Source organism: Macrosteles quadrilineatus, unplaced genomic scaffold (assembly GCF_028750875.1).
Source record: "Macrosteles quadrilineatus isolate MER2022 unplaced genomic scaffold, UCM_ALF_1.0 Scaffold_6__1_contigs__length_79288215, whole genome shotgun sequence".
In the NCBI taxonomy this organism is placed as follows: Eukaryota; Metazoa; Arthropoda; class Insecta; order Hemiptera; family Cicadellidae; genus Macrosteles; species Macrosteles quadrilineatus.
The window spans coordinates 33,590,642-33,605,822 of record NW_026542599.1 but is presented as its reverse complement, the minus strand read 5'-3'; the positions used below and the strand labels follow the sequence as shown (position 1 = coordinate 33,605,822).

The 15,181-nt window shown below is 36.1% G+C and overlaps 1 protein-coding gene across 1 annotated transcript in view; it reads right to left on the bottom strand.

The window, feature by feature from the left end:
* Window positions 1–12,767, bottom strand: part of LOC128996432 (protein prickle-like) — a 52,051-nt gene extending 39,284 nt beyond the window's left edge. Inside the window, exon 1 of the mRNA XM_054421757.1 lies at window positions 12,473–12,767. Within this exon, the coding sequence (XP_054277732.1) occupies window positions 12,473–12,648 (176 nt within the window). The 5' untranslated portion in view covers window positions 12,649–12,767. The remainder of the gene's footprint in view (window positions 1–12,472) is intronic.
* Window positions 12,768–15,181: the final 2,414 nt, after the last annotated feature.

The window sequence follows — 15,181 nt, the reverse complement described above, 5'->3', positions numbered from 1 at the left end:
TAGGGATAAAAACAACCAAAGGGGTTTCCAACAGATGAAAGAAAAAAAGTAAACAGTTATATTCTCCACTCAAACGGGACAAACATTTTTGAATTTGATAGTCGGCAATGTTGGTACGAGTTTCAAGTGACGAAGCACAAGTCATTGTTGTTATTGACCAATGAATCAGCTGTTCCGACAGTCCAGAGTTAACAGCCAGATGGTAAAGTAAACATTTGTCCAGTGCGGTTTACTTTACCACAAACCGCATTCCAAGGCCTATTGGGAACACGTCACTCAGCAATGTATGCCTTGGTACACCGAGCATGCGTTCCATGCTTTAAAATGTAACTTAAACCAATTTAACTTATGACTGATTTTTATTATTGATGTATATCCTGATGCAAAAAAGATCATAGATCATCAATCAATTATTAATGAATTAATCAATTAGTACCTGGGGATGGCTCAGTATAGTTTATTTCCATTGTATATTGAGTACAATCTTCAGAGTAATCTTTGCTCAATTGTTACAACTGATGTCTCTCCCTTTGTACTGTATTTTTTAATTTACTAGTACAACTGTGGATGGCTTGTTATAAACACATTTTACAAGTCTTTTGTTTACTTTTTCCTTGTTATTTTGTTATTTTCCCAACATGGTCAAGCATACTTGGCAACCCATAAGACCACTAATAAAAAATGTGACTTTCAATTTCATTTTTATACATATAGTAATTAGATTTTTGTTGGTAGTTTTAACTGCAGTAAACACGTTTTTAGGTCAGATATAAGATCCTAACACGTTTTTAGGTCAGATTGTTTCCTATTTACAACATTTATAGGAAATCGTCGAAGCCGTTTTCGAAATATTTGTACAAGCATACAAGCAAACATTGCTCATACAAGAGTATAGGATTTGAGATAGGGACGCCATCTAGGTACGTATTTTAACCCCAATATGAGTGAAGGATGCGTGTAGGATGTTGTGAGATGATCTATGTAGCTTTACTAGTCCAGGAGCTGAGGGGGGTTGAGCATGCATGAAAGTAGTACGCAATGTTATTGCTGATTATTGTAATATGGACTGTGGTGATCAAAATTACGTATGTCGCCTATTTCAAAAGTGGTCGATAAGGTGGGGGGAGGGGGCAAACATGGCGGTTTGCGCTATGCGTTAAAACGCTGATATTTGGAAAACGGTAAAAGATAGAACATCGGTTAAAACGTCATTGTAATTCTAAAAATGTGGACTACAATAATGGTTATTGAGTCCGAGGTCGTATCTTAACTAATAAAAAAAAGTTATTACAATAATAAGTTTAACCAAATCTACATTATACAGCCATTTTCTTCAAAAATCATATGAATTGTTGATAAAAAATAGTGTAATTACTTAATTACTCGACTAAATATTAACTAGATGCATTTTCTTATAAGAAAAAAATATATTTTTACGAATACATATGGTTTAAAATGTAAAAACGCCTTGGGGTTCGTCCGAAAGGTTGCGTCATAATTGCTGCGCAGTACTGCTGACATCGGCACAACTTTTAATCCCCCAAAAGTTCATTGCCTTTTAACTCAGTGATATCGGGGTTGTGAAAGTATTTGTACAGTTAAGACTACTGACATTTATTGTGTTTTATTTATACAAATAACATTATTTTATAACTTTTAATAGTTATTTATATATTTTAAATTTCAATGCATTTTATTTTAAGTTGCTTAAGTTTTTTTTTAAATTGTGTGTGGCAGGTTTTTATGTACGTTTGTTCTTAGTGACTTAGTGGATTAGGCAATTTTAAAGTAATATTTCACCAACTTACAAAAGTTAGGTACCTATTTCAATTCAACAAATAATATGAACAACCAGTGCAATTGTTATGGACAGAATGAAGAGATTTACCGTATTTTTATTATAAGGTATTTACTTTTGTAGTTATGTTTTTTATTTCATATAACTGTATTTAATAAGAATCTGTTACATAATCATATTGTAATAACCTATAACATTATAATAAAAATTGGATTTGTAGTGGTAATCTGTATTATGCATTTGATTGCGGCGAAACCCCAAGTATTATACGTAGTTTGGAGGCCGTGTTTTACATTTTAAACCATATGTAATATTCGTAATAATATACTTTTTTCTTATAAGAAAATGTCTCTAGTTAATATTTAGCCGAGTAATTACACGATTTTTTATCAACAATTCATATGATTTTTGAAGAAAATAGCTGTATAATGTAGATTTTGTTAAACTTATTATTGTTATAACTTTTTTATTAGTTAAGATACAACTTTTTACCCAATAACCTTTTCTATTGGCCATATTTTTTGGATTAAAACTACGTTTTAACCGATGTCCTATCTCGTACCGTTATCGGGCTACGGTCGTTTCAATGCATAGAGCGTTCCGCCATCTTTGCCCCCCTCCTCACAAGTTCTCGATCATCTGAAAAGTATTCGACATGCGTATTTTTTATCACCTCAGTCCATATTACAACTATCAGCAAAGATATTTGATATTGCTTCTTTGCGACACTCACAAATTAATTCTACTTTCGGTAAAAAAAACTACACGAAAAGTCCATTTTTACATATTTTATACAATAACTTGTTTATTTATAGAGATACGACCTCGGACTCAATAACCATTATTGTAGTCCACATTTTTAGAATTACAATGACGTTTTAACCGATGTTCTATCTTTTACCGTTTTCCAAATATCAGCGTTTTAACGCATAGCGCAAACCGCCATGTTTGCCCCCTCCCCCCCACCTTATCGACCACTTTTGAAATAGGCGACATACGTAATTTTGATCACCACAGTCCATATTACAATAATCAGCAATAACATTGCGTACTACTTTCATGCATGCTCAACCCCCCTCAGCTCCTGGACTATACTGACTAAGATAACCTGGTTCATCAGTCAGGATCATTTATATAAGCCTAATGATCAGAAACAGCTGTGTTCGGTTTCGATCCATCAAAAAGCTACTGACTTTTCTCAGGATCAAACCAGCTTTTGATTGTGAGCATGTGAACACTCAGCTACCCAGCCAGTCAGTAGTCGAGCGGTCATAGTTTCACCTGGTAATCAAAAGGTCGCCGGTTCAATTTTGAGAAATGTCAGTAGCTTCTTGACTGTTCGAAATTGGACCCAGCTGCCCTTGACCATTTGACTTATGATAAATGGTCTTGGCTAAATAAACAGGTGATTTTAGTGAGTAATTGAAAAGGTTAATATTGTCGTTTCACGTATCTTCTAGCTATTAGCACATATTGAAGATAGTCAGGTCAGTATGTTCAAGTTTATGAATCTTTGGTCGAAATCTCATAAGAAATGTTTAAAAACTACAAACAATTCACCGACAACTAAAACCACTTTTATGGTAACTTTCTCATACTTACTGCCTATGTTTAGAGTTTTTACCGACCGGTTGCCTTGGCTATTCTGTACATTTATATAATGAGCTACTGCAGCACACTTGGACCACAAAGCAATGGTTGGCCAGCTCTGTTATTTCCCCGTAATCATCTAAAAGGTTTCGTTTACCTTTGATGTGCCGCTACCACTCTGTCGTGCGGTTGTTCCATTATACAGGTTGACTTTTGTTCTATTCCAAACCGATTAAGCGTGACTTTACCCTACTCAAAGGCAAGGTTTGTTGTTTACAAAGTAGGACATGTACATATATGAATGATTTTATAAAGTGAATAGTGGTATCAATAACTTTAATTTTTAAACCGTGGTCATTGAGGTGCAGAAACATAAGGGATACACTATTAAAATGATAGTATTACCAATTTTGTTGTATATTGCTATATTTTACATAATATTATCTCAAGCAATTTAATTCAATAATTTTGAATGACTCATTTTATTTAGAGTAAAGTTAAATATACTCTTTCAATATTTCATAGTTTCAAACCAGATTCACCTAAGAAATATAAATCGCAAGACTTGGAAAAATACATACTGAAGAAAACACTAAAAAAATCAATTAGCCAGTAGTATTTGTATATTCAATGTTGAATCTGCCTAAAAATCCCATGATAAAATTCGTAGTTACATTCTTAATATTACGATAGTTTTTTTTTTGTTTTTTTTACGACGGGCATTATTAAGTTAGTCTACATACTCCAACAATGTATCGGGCGTGTAACCAATACATATTTACACGTTATAAGTAACTCAAGAGCATTTAGTATAATTTATGACACTTTCTACATACATGGAAAGTCGTGTCCGCTGATTACCCTCATGACAAAATAGCCAGAAAAACATTTTGGCAATTAAGCAGGTGGAAGCCTAGAAGGAAGCCGATAATAAAGATAATACAGGTAGCGATAATGGAGGGGGGTGTGGGGGCAAGAATGCTAATGGAAGAGCATGAAGGCTCGGTAACAATTAGCGTTCAAGGTAATTACAAGAAACCTGTCTGCAACGTGGTGTCATCCGGGATAGGAGAAAACAAGAACACTGGACAACTACTGTACGTTCCTGGCTGCGGTGGCCATAGACCCTGTCTGCAACGTGGTGTCATCAGCGATAGGAGAAAACAAGAACACTGGACAACTACTGCACGTTCCTGTCTATGTTGGCCTCTACCCTGTCTGCAACGTGGTGTCATCCGGGATAGGAGAAAACAAGAACACTGGACAACTACTGTACGTTCCTGACTACAGTGGCCATAGACCCTGTCTGCAACGTGGTGTCATCCGGGATAGGAGAAAACAAGAACACTGGACAACTACTGTACGTTCCTGACTACGTTGGCCATAGACCCTGTCTGCAACGTGGTGTCATCCAGAATAGGAGAAAACAAGAACACTGGACAACTACTGTACGTTCCTGTCTACAGTGGTCATAGCCCCTGTCTGCAACGTGGTGTGCAACGTGGTGTCATCCGGGATAGGAGAAAACAAGAACACTGGACAACTACTGTACGTTCCTGGCTACGTTGGCCGTAGACACTGATTGCAACGTGGTGTCATCCGGGATAGGAGAAAACAAGAACACTGGACAACTACTGTACGTTCCTGGCTACGTTGGCCGTAGACACTGATTGCAACGTGGTGTCATCCGGGATAGGAGAAAACAAGAACACTGGACAACTACTGTACGTTCCTGGCTACGTTGGCCGTAGACACTGACTGCAACGTGGTGTCATCCGGGATAGGAGAAAACAAGAACACTGGACAACTACTGTACGTTCCTGGCTACGTTGGCCGTAGACACTGACTGCAACGAGGTGTTATCAGGGATAGGAGAAAACAAGGACACTGGACAACTACTGTACGTTCCTGGCTACGTTAGACACTGACTGCAACGAGTTGTTATCAGGGATAGGAGAAAACAAGAACACTGGACAACTACTGTACGTTCCTGGCTACGGTGGCCGTAGACACTGACTTCTATGTGGTGTCATCCAGGATATGAGGAAGCAAGAACACTGGACAAATACTGTACTTTTCTGGCTACGTTGGCCGTAGACACTGCGGCGTGAAGTCATCCGGGGTAGGAGAAAACAAGAACATTTGACAACTACTGTACATTCCTGTCTACGTTGGCCGTAGACCCTGTCTGCAATGTGGTGTCATCCAGAATAGGAGGACTCTAGAACACTGAACAAATACGGAGAAACATATGATTCGAGCCAGTTATATAATTTGCTTATAATTGTTAGATTATAATAGATTAATTAAAGATCCATTGCAATCAAGAATGACGTGACTAAAACAATAGCTATATTCTTTATAACCATGTAAATTATTAGTTTATTTCATCTACAGTAGAATCAGCGACTGGATTTTTAATATTCACGCACGGCTCTCGCCTCGAAAGTGGTCTGAGATTTCAATTCCACGTCCACACATTAAAATGAGTGGAAATGGAGGGAATGGATTAGCATTCCGGCTGAGGGACAATTACATGGATTGCGGAGAAACTTACGCCCGGGGCTGGCCGGGCTGGGGCGCCAAACTGAGCTAGATTACTGGACGTCCCCGGGCACGTATAATGTGGTGATTATACGAGGCTTCCTAGAACACGGCATCGTCGAAACTCAGAGATGAAGTTATTCGCTCAAATTTACAAACAATAATCGGTAATGTGTTCGTGTAATGGCACAGAAAATCTTAATCGGTAAATGTTTTCGTTTTATTTTGTTGAAAAGTACTTGTTTAAATTTGGAAGGAGTAATTGTCAAGTTGTTACCGTCGGTACCTTCAGTATGAGAGATTCGGGTTTGATCCCCTAAAATCCACAATTTTAGGGATTTGAACAGCTTTTCCTTAAAGGATTTGGTGACTTTGTGATTCTTTACAAATTTCCACTGACGCACTGATACATAGACACCAACCATCAAAGTAGTTATTTTTAAGAATTGTTGTATATCATTAAATTCTACGAATCAATATCTGTCTTCTCATTTAATTATTTATCGATATTAAATTGATTGGGGGACGTCTATACATGTTGATAGTTGTGTTACCATTTAGTTTGCGTTAATTAAATGAAATTTACGATGAAAAATGTACGTTTAGAAAAACAATTTCCGTGTACTTAACGTCGTTTAGTTTGCGTCCATCGAATTAAACTTATTATTTACTGAGGAATCACATAAGAAACATATTTTCAAAAAAAACGTTTACATTTACTTTTGGGTAGGCCTAGCGGTTACAGTTAACAGCTAATCTGATTCCCGGTTTGTATTCTAGATCACACGGGTTGTTTAACATTCTGAGCCTGATAAATTGGACTTGGATTTGGACGTTCTAGCAACCTCTAGAACAGGTTGTAAATTAGCAGATTATCTAGGTTTTATGCAAATTAGAGTTTTGGATTTTATAGTGCAAGGTCCAGGCAGTCATCTACGAATCTACAGTCCGGATTCCCGGCCAAATGTATTTTAATAATAAATACATAGTGCGATAGAGGAAAAGTAAAAAGAAAAAACAAAAACTCGAAACTTTTCTTTTGAGTAAATCCCCCATAAAACAGGCATACATTTTACAATGAGATGAAAGGTATACCTAAGGTCTTTTAATAAAGTATTCAAGGACGAAAACAAACTCCCTGGAAGATTTCGTGTAGGGCTTAGTTGTACCTTAGGTCAAAACAATAAACAAATCACTTGCACATAGGTATACAATGCCTGGATTTATGTCATTCTGTCTGTATGTGATTAATCAAAATGTGTCCATAACTTTTGAACCCCTTAGGTTATTGACTTCAAACCTATTATGGACCAACTACACACCAAGTATCAGATTTCTAATTTGTTTCAATTAATAATGGCGTCCATTTACAATTTTCAATCTTAAATACCTTAAAACCGAGTGATTCCACAAACAAATTATTATTATTTTTTTGAAAATTTTATGACTAATCTAACATTAGACTGTTAAAATCTGTTTATAAACAATTAAGATGTTATAGTTCTTTTTTTTTAAGTCGTTGTATATGAGTATTATAATGTTATAATTTGTTCCCAAATGTAGTGGTGAGCTCAGAACATACACCCAGAACATACACCCAGAACATACACCCAGAACATTCACCCAGAACATATACCCAGAACATACAGTCTCGTGAAAATTCAAATATCTCAGACCAAGTATGTGATGTTCGTAATGAAAAAATACCTTATAGACTATTACTGTTTCTTGTTGTGACGTTACAAAGAATGGTGCCACGGGTGGAAAGATTACAGGTTTGAATTTATTGATTAGTTACATATAATAGTTTAATTCATATTTAACTTAACAGCTGTATAGGTGGTAAGAGTTTTCAATTGTAAACATTTGTATATATGTTATGTAAATAAATAAGATTTCTTCTACCTCATTAACTTACTCAAACCGTTACAGATTGGATGATTTAGCACGTGTTCTAGAATTAAGTCAACAACCGATCCGCTACAACATTAAATTCAATTTTCAGTTATTACCGCTACTTGGATGCCACATCAGATATGTTAACAGTTAACTTAAACAGTTCGATGGGAGATTGCCACACCCGGCGGCTATGCACTTTAATTGCAACTGCATCAAAGAGACAGAGAGGAAGAATGTGATGACCATCTCCCCTCTCTCTCCCTCTCATTGGCAGGTCGTGACTACGCTGTAAATGTTTGTGACTGAAGAGTGTGAAAAGGTTTGGTTTATGTCGCTAATTAACAGTGTTGAAGTTGAACCAAAGGTGTGGGAATTGGAGATGGCCGAATGTGTTAAAAGTGTTGAAGGAATTTATCAATTCGTTTCCTGTTTTACAACAACTTAACAGAGAAAAATTATGTGATTGTTTATTATGCGTCTTAGTATCTGTAAGTATCATTGCCTAAAAATACATTTAATGAAAGCGTTTACCTGCTAGTGTACCTTTTTGTTGAAACAGACCCCATTTTCGCTAGTCCCACCTTCATATTTTGGATGAAGCATTGATCATATAACCGTTTGTATCGAATTAGGTAGGTGTAAATTAATTTATCTTGGAAAATATAACTTTTAAGAATTGCAATGACTGACAATGTATGCATAGATAATTGTATTACCTCAATATAAATACTGGTAACGTGCTATGTTTGAACCAGTAAGCACACTAATAAAATGTATCCCTACAGAGAAATTCGTTGAAAGTACAAACCTCACAATAATGGTTGTATGTATTTAATTAATTCTTTACATTTGATTTACAACATATGGAAAAAACATATTCCTAAACAATGTCTCCGGTTGTGAATGTTAATGACACGTCGTTATTTATCGCAATTTTAACTTATCTTACGTTTATTTACTCGAAAGGGTTGGTGTACTTATAATTATTAATTATTTTCATTTAGCTTGTAAGGATTAAAAAGTAACGAACATTGTAGGCATGGAAAATTTTGTTTATAGATGTATTTTTTTCTTGAATTTACATTTTTGTCTTTGGACACCACATAATGTCACCTCTGTATCTCCTAGTGTCTAGTAATGTGGTGGCCAGCTGTATGTAAATGAAGACCCTCATATCTGATGACGCTGTCTACCTTCTACCTGTCCCTGTCAGTTTATAATGGAACACTTATTATAATTTGTAATTACGAACACACCGTCTACATAAGAAGCTAGACCATTATATTGATGGACTATTACGTCAGTGTCATTTTTCGTAGATTTAATTATTTTTTAAGTAACCGGTAATTTGATTCGTAGATTATTATTCAAAGGAGTGAAACATGTTACATGATAGTACTTTTAGTTTTAGGAATTCGAAATATTAACGCAACTCCTTAAAAGTTATTGGTTCCGTTTTGAGCTTTTGAATTGTAATTCAAAAACTGGTATGACAATTGTCTCATAGACGCTAAAGCAGGGACATGTAAATGTACATCAAAAATAGCTGTGACTGAACGTACTTAAAAGGATGATGAGTTCATGTTTACTCTATGCATGGTTATGTTTGTCAATTAATTAAAGGGGGGCAAGCAATGGTTTGATAATAAGTTGGGTTTGGAAAAGAATTTTAAAGTTAATGATATAACAAGAAATAAATAGTTGAACAAAATCCGCACACAGTGGACGAACAGATACTTTGTGATAATTTGATCCAATAAGAGGCAGTAATCTATAAGTGAGTATGATCACAGACTATAGAACCAATTATTTATGATACAATAAATCAGTATCTTTGAGTTAAACTTAAAGTAGACTGTTATCTACAAGAACCAGCTGTAGCAATAAAAAAATTAATAGAACACAGTTGAATGGGGCTACTCACTTAGTGTGCTCTTGTCACAATTACATTATTTCTGCTAGTTTTTGTTAGGTACTGAGATACTGATGTAATACAAGTGTGTCTTTCAGTTTGGCTTTCTAAAAAAATGACAAATTTGACAAGAATCTGCAATTCAAAATCAACGCACTCTGATGCTGACTCAACCACGTTTACTTATATCTAACACTAGCTACAACTTTAATAAGTGAATTTAACACTACTAACAATGGTCCAAGGCTAAAATAAGACAGACTGAGCCCTGGATGTACGGAACAGCTATTTAAACGGCGGTTTTTTTCTATAATCATTAATTTCTCTGTTCCGTATACCGTTGTACGTCAGCATGAGTCGCCTCATAGGTGGTGTAGCCAGTCACTATGGAACGGTCTATCATAATTACACCGCAGAGCGGCTATATCAGCAACTAGCGGTTAGCAGCGGCTGGTAGCCGAGTAGCCGTGGCACTACAGCCGTTAAAACACCTTCGAGTCAATAGAGTATTCTGCTTCTACGAGTTATGTGAAATGGACGGTAAGTAAGATTGTGTGCCTGTTGTTCGAATTACGCCAGTTTTAGGACTTTTACTGTATATAATGACGCTCTGGACCTTTTTGTGAAAGAAACTTAACTTAACATTTTGAATATAGATGATTCCAACGTTTGTAAACTATATTTTCCCCTTGAAATCGATGCCAGAAGCATTTTTGCAGGAGAGGCAATGCACAGTGTATTCACATAACGTTTTATGGGAAGCGGTCCAAGCCCATTGTGTTGTCATTGAATATATAACACTATATTGAATATATAGTGCTATATATTCAATAATGTCGTGGATGTGCCGGGATTCGAACCCGTTCCTCCCGCACCGAAGTCCAATGGTCTAGATTGGTTATGGGCAATTTTTTTGTCGGTGCATTAGTCACGTGCACACATACTGTATACAACTAGTACAACTGTGGTAGTTCATCAGTATAATAGTCTAAATCTAAATCTATTTCAATAAAGTCAAAGGTATTGTACAATAGACTTATTCAGCTGATTTCATAATGTCTTTGCTTAATCTTTAACATGTCAATACATTTTTGGTTGTTGTAATTTTATCATACCGCAAATTGACTTTACCTAAATCATGTTCATGTATTCTAAATTAGTACGGGACCTATCACGTAGGACAGTTGACGTAACTGCAAACATAAATCAGAATAATATAAAACTACTTGCAAACCACTGAAAAATTCTAATTTATTGAAATTAGGTAGATAGGCCGAGAACATAAAATTTCATTAAATTCTCAATAGAAAAGCTGTATGGTTACAAATTGTAATAGAGACATAGTGGTAAGAATGGGCTTAATTATTGACTCACTTAATGCACGGCAATCATTTCTATAAAATATTTCTATAAATCATTATTCAAGAGTATGCAAATTACCAATTTCCTGAGTACAGAATACAAAGATTTCAGAATGAACTAAAAATATATAACAAGACATAGATATATTTTAGAATTCTTTTAATTTAAAGAATTGTCCTGCAGGTTGCAATTTCTTTACGAACTACAGTAGGAGCTGACCTAATGGAGACTTTAACGGTGCGTGAAACTGAAGTATTCCCATTTTTGGAAACGTTTCTATGTTTTGTTTATCGTCAGTAGTTATTATACTTATTGTACGTTTATTTATAGCTTTTTGTTGGAAACAATAAATTAGGTAACTTTTAATCTGATTGGTTTTGGATTGTGATTCCAGGCAGTTTATGGTTCCATCTCAAACTACTGTGGTCTAAAACTATTTATTTTAATTTTAGATTTTTTCTGTCAAAGTCAAAGTTTACTAAACGTTAATGTAATTCAACACTACATCATCATGATCCAGATAGAGATTTTCTGTAAATATATACTGGACTGATTCAGAAACGTTTCGTTTTCGTTGCTACCCATGACTAAACAGACCTACAAAATGTAATGCCACTCTAAGTAAATTGTATACGTTCGAAATGTTTGTGATGTATCCTAAGCCACTCCATTTTGGGCATGTACAAAGTACTAAAAATACAGTAAAAGTTCAATATCATAACTTGAATTTTTTTTAATATTTACTGAAAAAAATATGTTTGTATAATTTTATTAAAATGTGTAATGGATGTTATTCCTTTTTATATCATGACTGAAACCATTATATTTCGTTGTAGACTAATCCTTTTTTCTTAGACCTAAGAGACATTTGTTAATCAATGTGACATTTGTTTACCTTTGAGATTTTGAGGCCACCTCAGAAAAAACCCGTGTGGATAAAGTTCGATGGTACAAAAGTTAAATGTTAAAATGTGTATTAATGTTTACAGTCGCGGAACATTTCCTTTTGACATATATGAATTATTAGTAAACCTAGGCCTAGTATTACAATGTTGTGTAGCCTACCGTGTTTTCGTCCGTGTTAGGCCTATTTGTTTATTGTCAACACGCAAGATATATTACTGGTACTAATTGAGGATACGATTAAGTCTCGATTGGACTAAGACGAAACCCAAATAATTCACAAGAAAGAATAAGAGCTGTGATGGAGTACAGGCATGTATGTACAACAATACATCAAAAAGCTCTAATTACATTTCACAATATATATCTCGATCTTTTATCATCAAAATGTATAGCGGTCTATAATCTTCTTACCAGTTGGTATACTTTAACTTATATTGTATAAATATATTTTTGCAACTCACTCCGCCACCACAGAGACCACCTCTCTTTCAAGGGACACCACCGTCGCCTTAGGCGGGGGTCTCCTTCCATACAGTTGTCTGTAGAACTTCTCCTGATCACCATATATCCAGCACACCCTCCACCACTGACGGCACATCAGCACATTCGCACTATTAGCTTCACTTTTCTCCTTCATGTTGCACTGAATTGAACTTCACTTGGTATAAGATTATATTTGGTAAGTCCAAATCATATTTTGAAACACTCACACTCTCGCGAGTTCGACGCTGAAGTTGTCGCGCCTTCGAGTGCACATGCGGACCGCACGGAAACTACTGAGCTCTGACTTCCACCTTCCACTACCTCTGACGCCGACGGAAGGCTACCAGGGCTCCGCCCCCGGCCCGGTGGAATTTCTCACAAAAACAACCGCTTTCCCCGCGGCCGCGTGAGGAGCGGTGCAAAAACCTTTTGTCTGCCCCTTGTAAATCAGGCGCGGACGGTATAGTAAATACGGATTTTTATTGAGCTGTTGTGAGTTTTGGCGACTGTCGCCGCAAGGTTATATGGTTCAGTTTTGAGCTTGTAACATATTCGATGTTGATTGATTTTAATTTAAATTTGTGAATTGCTTTTGTATACTTTATAGGAGTGGACAGAATACTTAATAGGATGTAGAGCTTAAAATCGAAATAGAACGGCTATAGTATAGCTAAAGGGTGAATTCAACTAGTGACTTAAGAGAAACATGGATAGTACGGTAACTACTAATTACGAAACGTTAAGTAAAAATAAACACCATGGGAGTATAATCAATCTCTGGTTACATAACCAAGTGAACGATTCACTTGAAGAGGTAAAATGAGATAAATAATTAATGTTAGTAAGCTTAATCCCAGCGACAACTAAAAGCCTTGAGAGTAAGGAGTCTATATATATCACTTTAACAATAGGATTCTAGTTATGAGCATCCGATCTTTCGTAGAGACGAAGTGATTTCTCTAAATTAGAGCATCTAAAATACTTTACAACTGCCTAAATAGGACTCTGAGGAATATATACACTGCAGAATTTACAGCGAGTGATGTGAAGCGTCTGACAGCTAGGTAAATTACAGCTTGGCATCAGTCGGAGAAGACATATCACACCGAAGCCCAGTGTTGCTGCCTACAGCACAAACCTACTGTCAATGGACCGAATTACGACTTCCTTCTTTTGTGTAACTACAAGCAGTTGGTATTTAACAGAGCGAAATATGTGTTTACTTGGTTTTGTCGTTGAACTGATTTTCTTCATATATATAATGGGTGGATAATATAGAAACTAGGATTGAATGTCCAAACACAAATTTATCAATTTGAATTGCTTTGTGTAAAAAAATGCGATCTAATGAAAACCTCTCACTGTATCCATATAGTTGTATATTTTTACTTATAGGTCTCGCTCTCACATTTAACCCCAATACAACAGAACATATTGAAAATATGGCTTTTAGAACAAAGTAAGAGCTGTTTCGGAGTAGCATTGAGATAGAAAAAACATTGTTACTTGTGTCTGAAAAACGTTTACATCTTTTCAAAAGTTTTACGTTTCACTTCTTAATTCATTAAAAGTTTTTTCTCCTTCTACGCGTCTGTTGGTTGTGTTGAATATCGAACCGAAATGATAAGCTAAGGTAAAGCTAATAATAAAAAATGCAACTGTAGTAAACCTTCCTAATATTTACAGTACTAAGGTTATTGACATCAACAAGAGATTATCCTTCTTACACGTTGTAAGATCAAACCCCAATCTTCCAAACAAGGTCCACAAGCGTTTCAAACACCACATAAAAATATTAAAGACCATCATCGCGCCACGGTTCCCAGACTTTTAATGTCGAGCATAACCACAAACTGCGGTGTCGTTGACAGAGTAAATGTATTGTTGAATGTTGGTTAAACATAGGAAACGTACAACGCCGCTGTAGTAACAGGTGTTTGTGCAATACTGCGTTTATAAGGTGATACAAACATAATGGTTAACTCGGTTCTCCCAATGGTTACCTCGGTTCTCCCAATGGTTACCTCGGTTCTCCCACGGAGAAGGGTGACTGATAATGCAATAACTGACTGACAGCTGGGCGTTGTGGTTTGTTAACGATTGGAAATTCGGGGCTTTAGTTTGTAGCCTGGGGAGGTCGTATGTGCTCGGGTTTGTAGATGTGGATTATTATCGCCAGTTATGAGACGACTCCAATTTCGTAACAGAAGGGATTTTTATTATTACATCATCAACGCAGAATTTGATAGGACTTTAAGATGGCAAGGGAGCCTAGAGATCAGATGGCCACCTCAAACCTGAGAAAAGTCAATAGTTTTAGGTGTTCAAAACTTACATCAGCTGGGATGGACTGAGAAACATTCTAACTTCAGTAACAAAGCTTCAGATTATCTCACTCAAGTCAGTCAGTATAGGACTTACCCAGCGTTAGTATTCAGTCAGTATAGGACTTACCCAGCGTTAGTATTCAGTCAGTATAGGACTTACCCAGCGTTAGTATTCAGTCAGTATAGGACTTACCCAGCGTTAGTATTCAGTCAGTATAGGACTTACCCAGCGTTAGTATTCAGTCAGTATAGGACTTACCCAGCGTTAGTATTCAGTCAGTATAGGACTTACACAGCGTTAGTATTCAGTCAGTATAGGACTTACCCAGCGTTAGTATTCAGTCAGTATAGGACTTACCC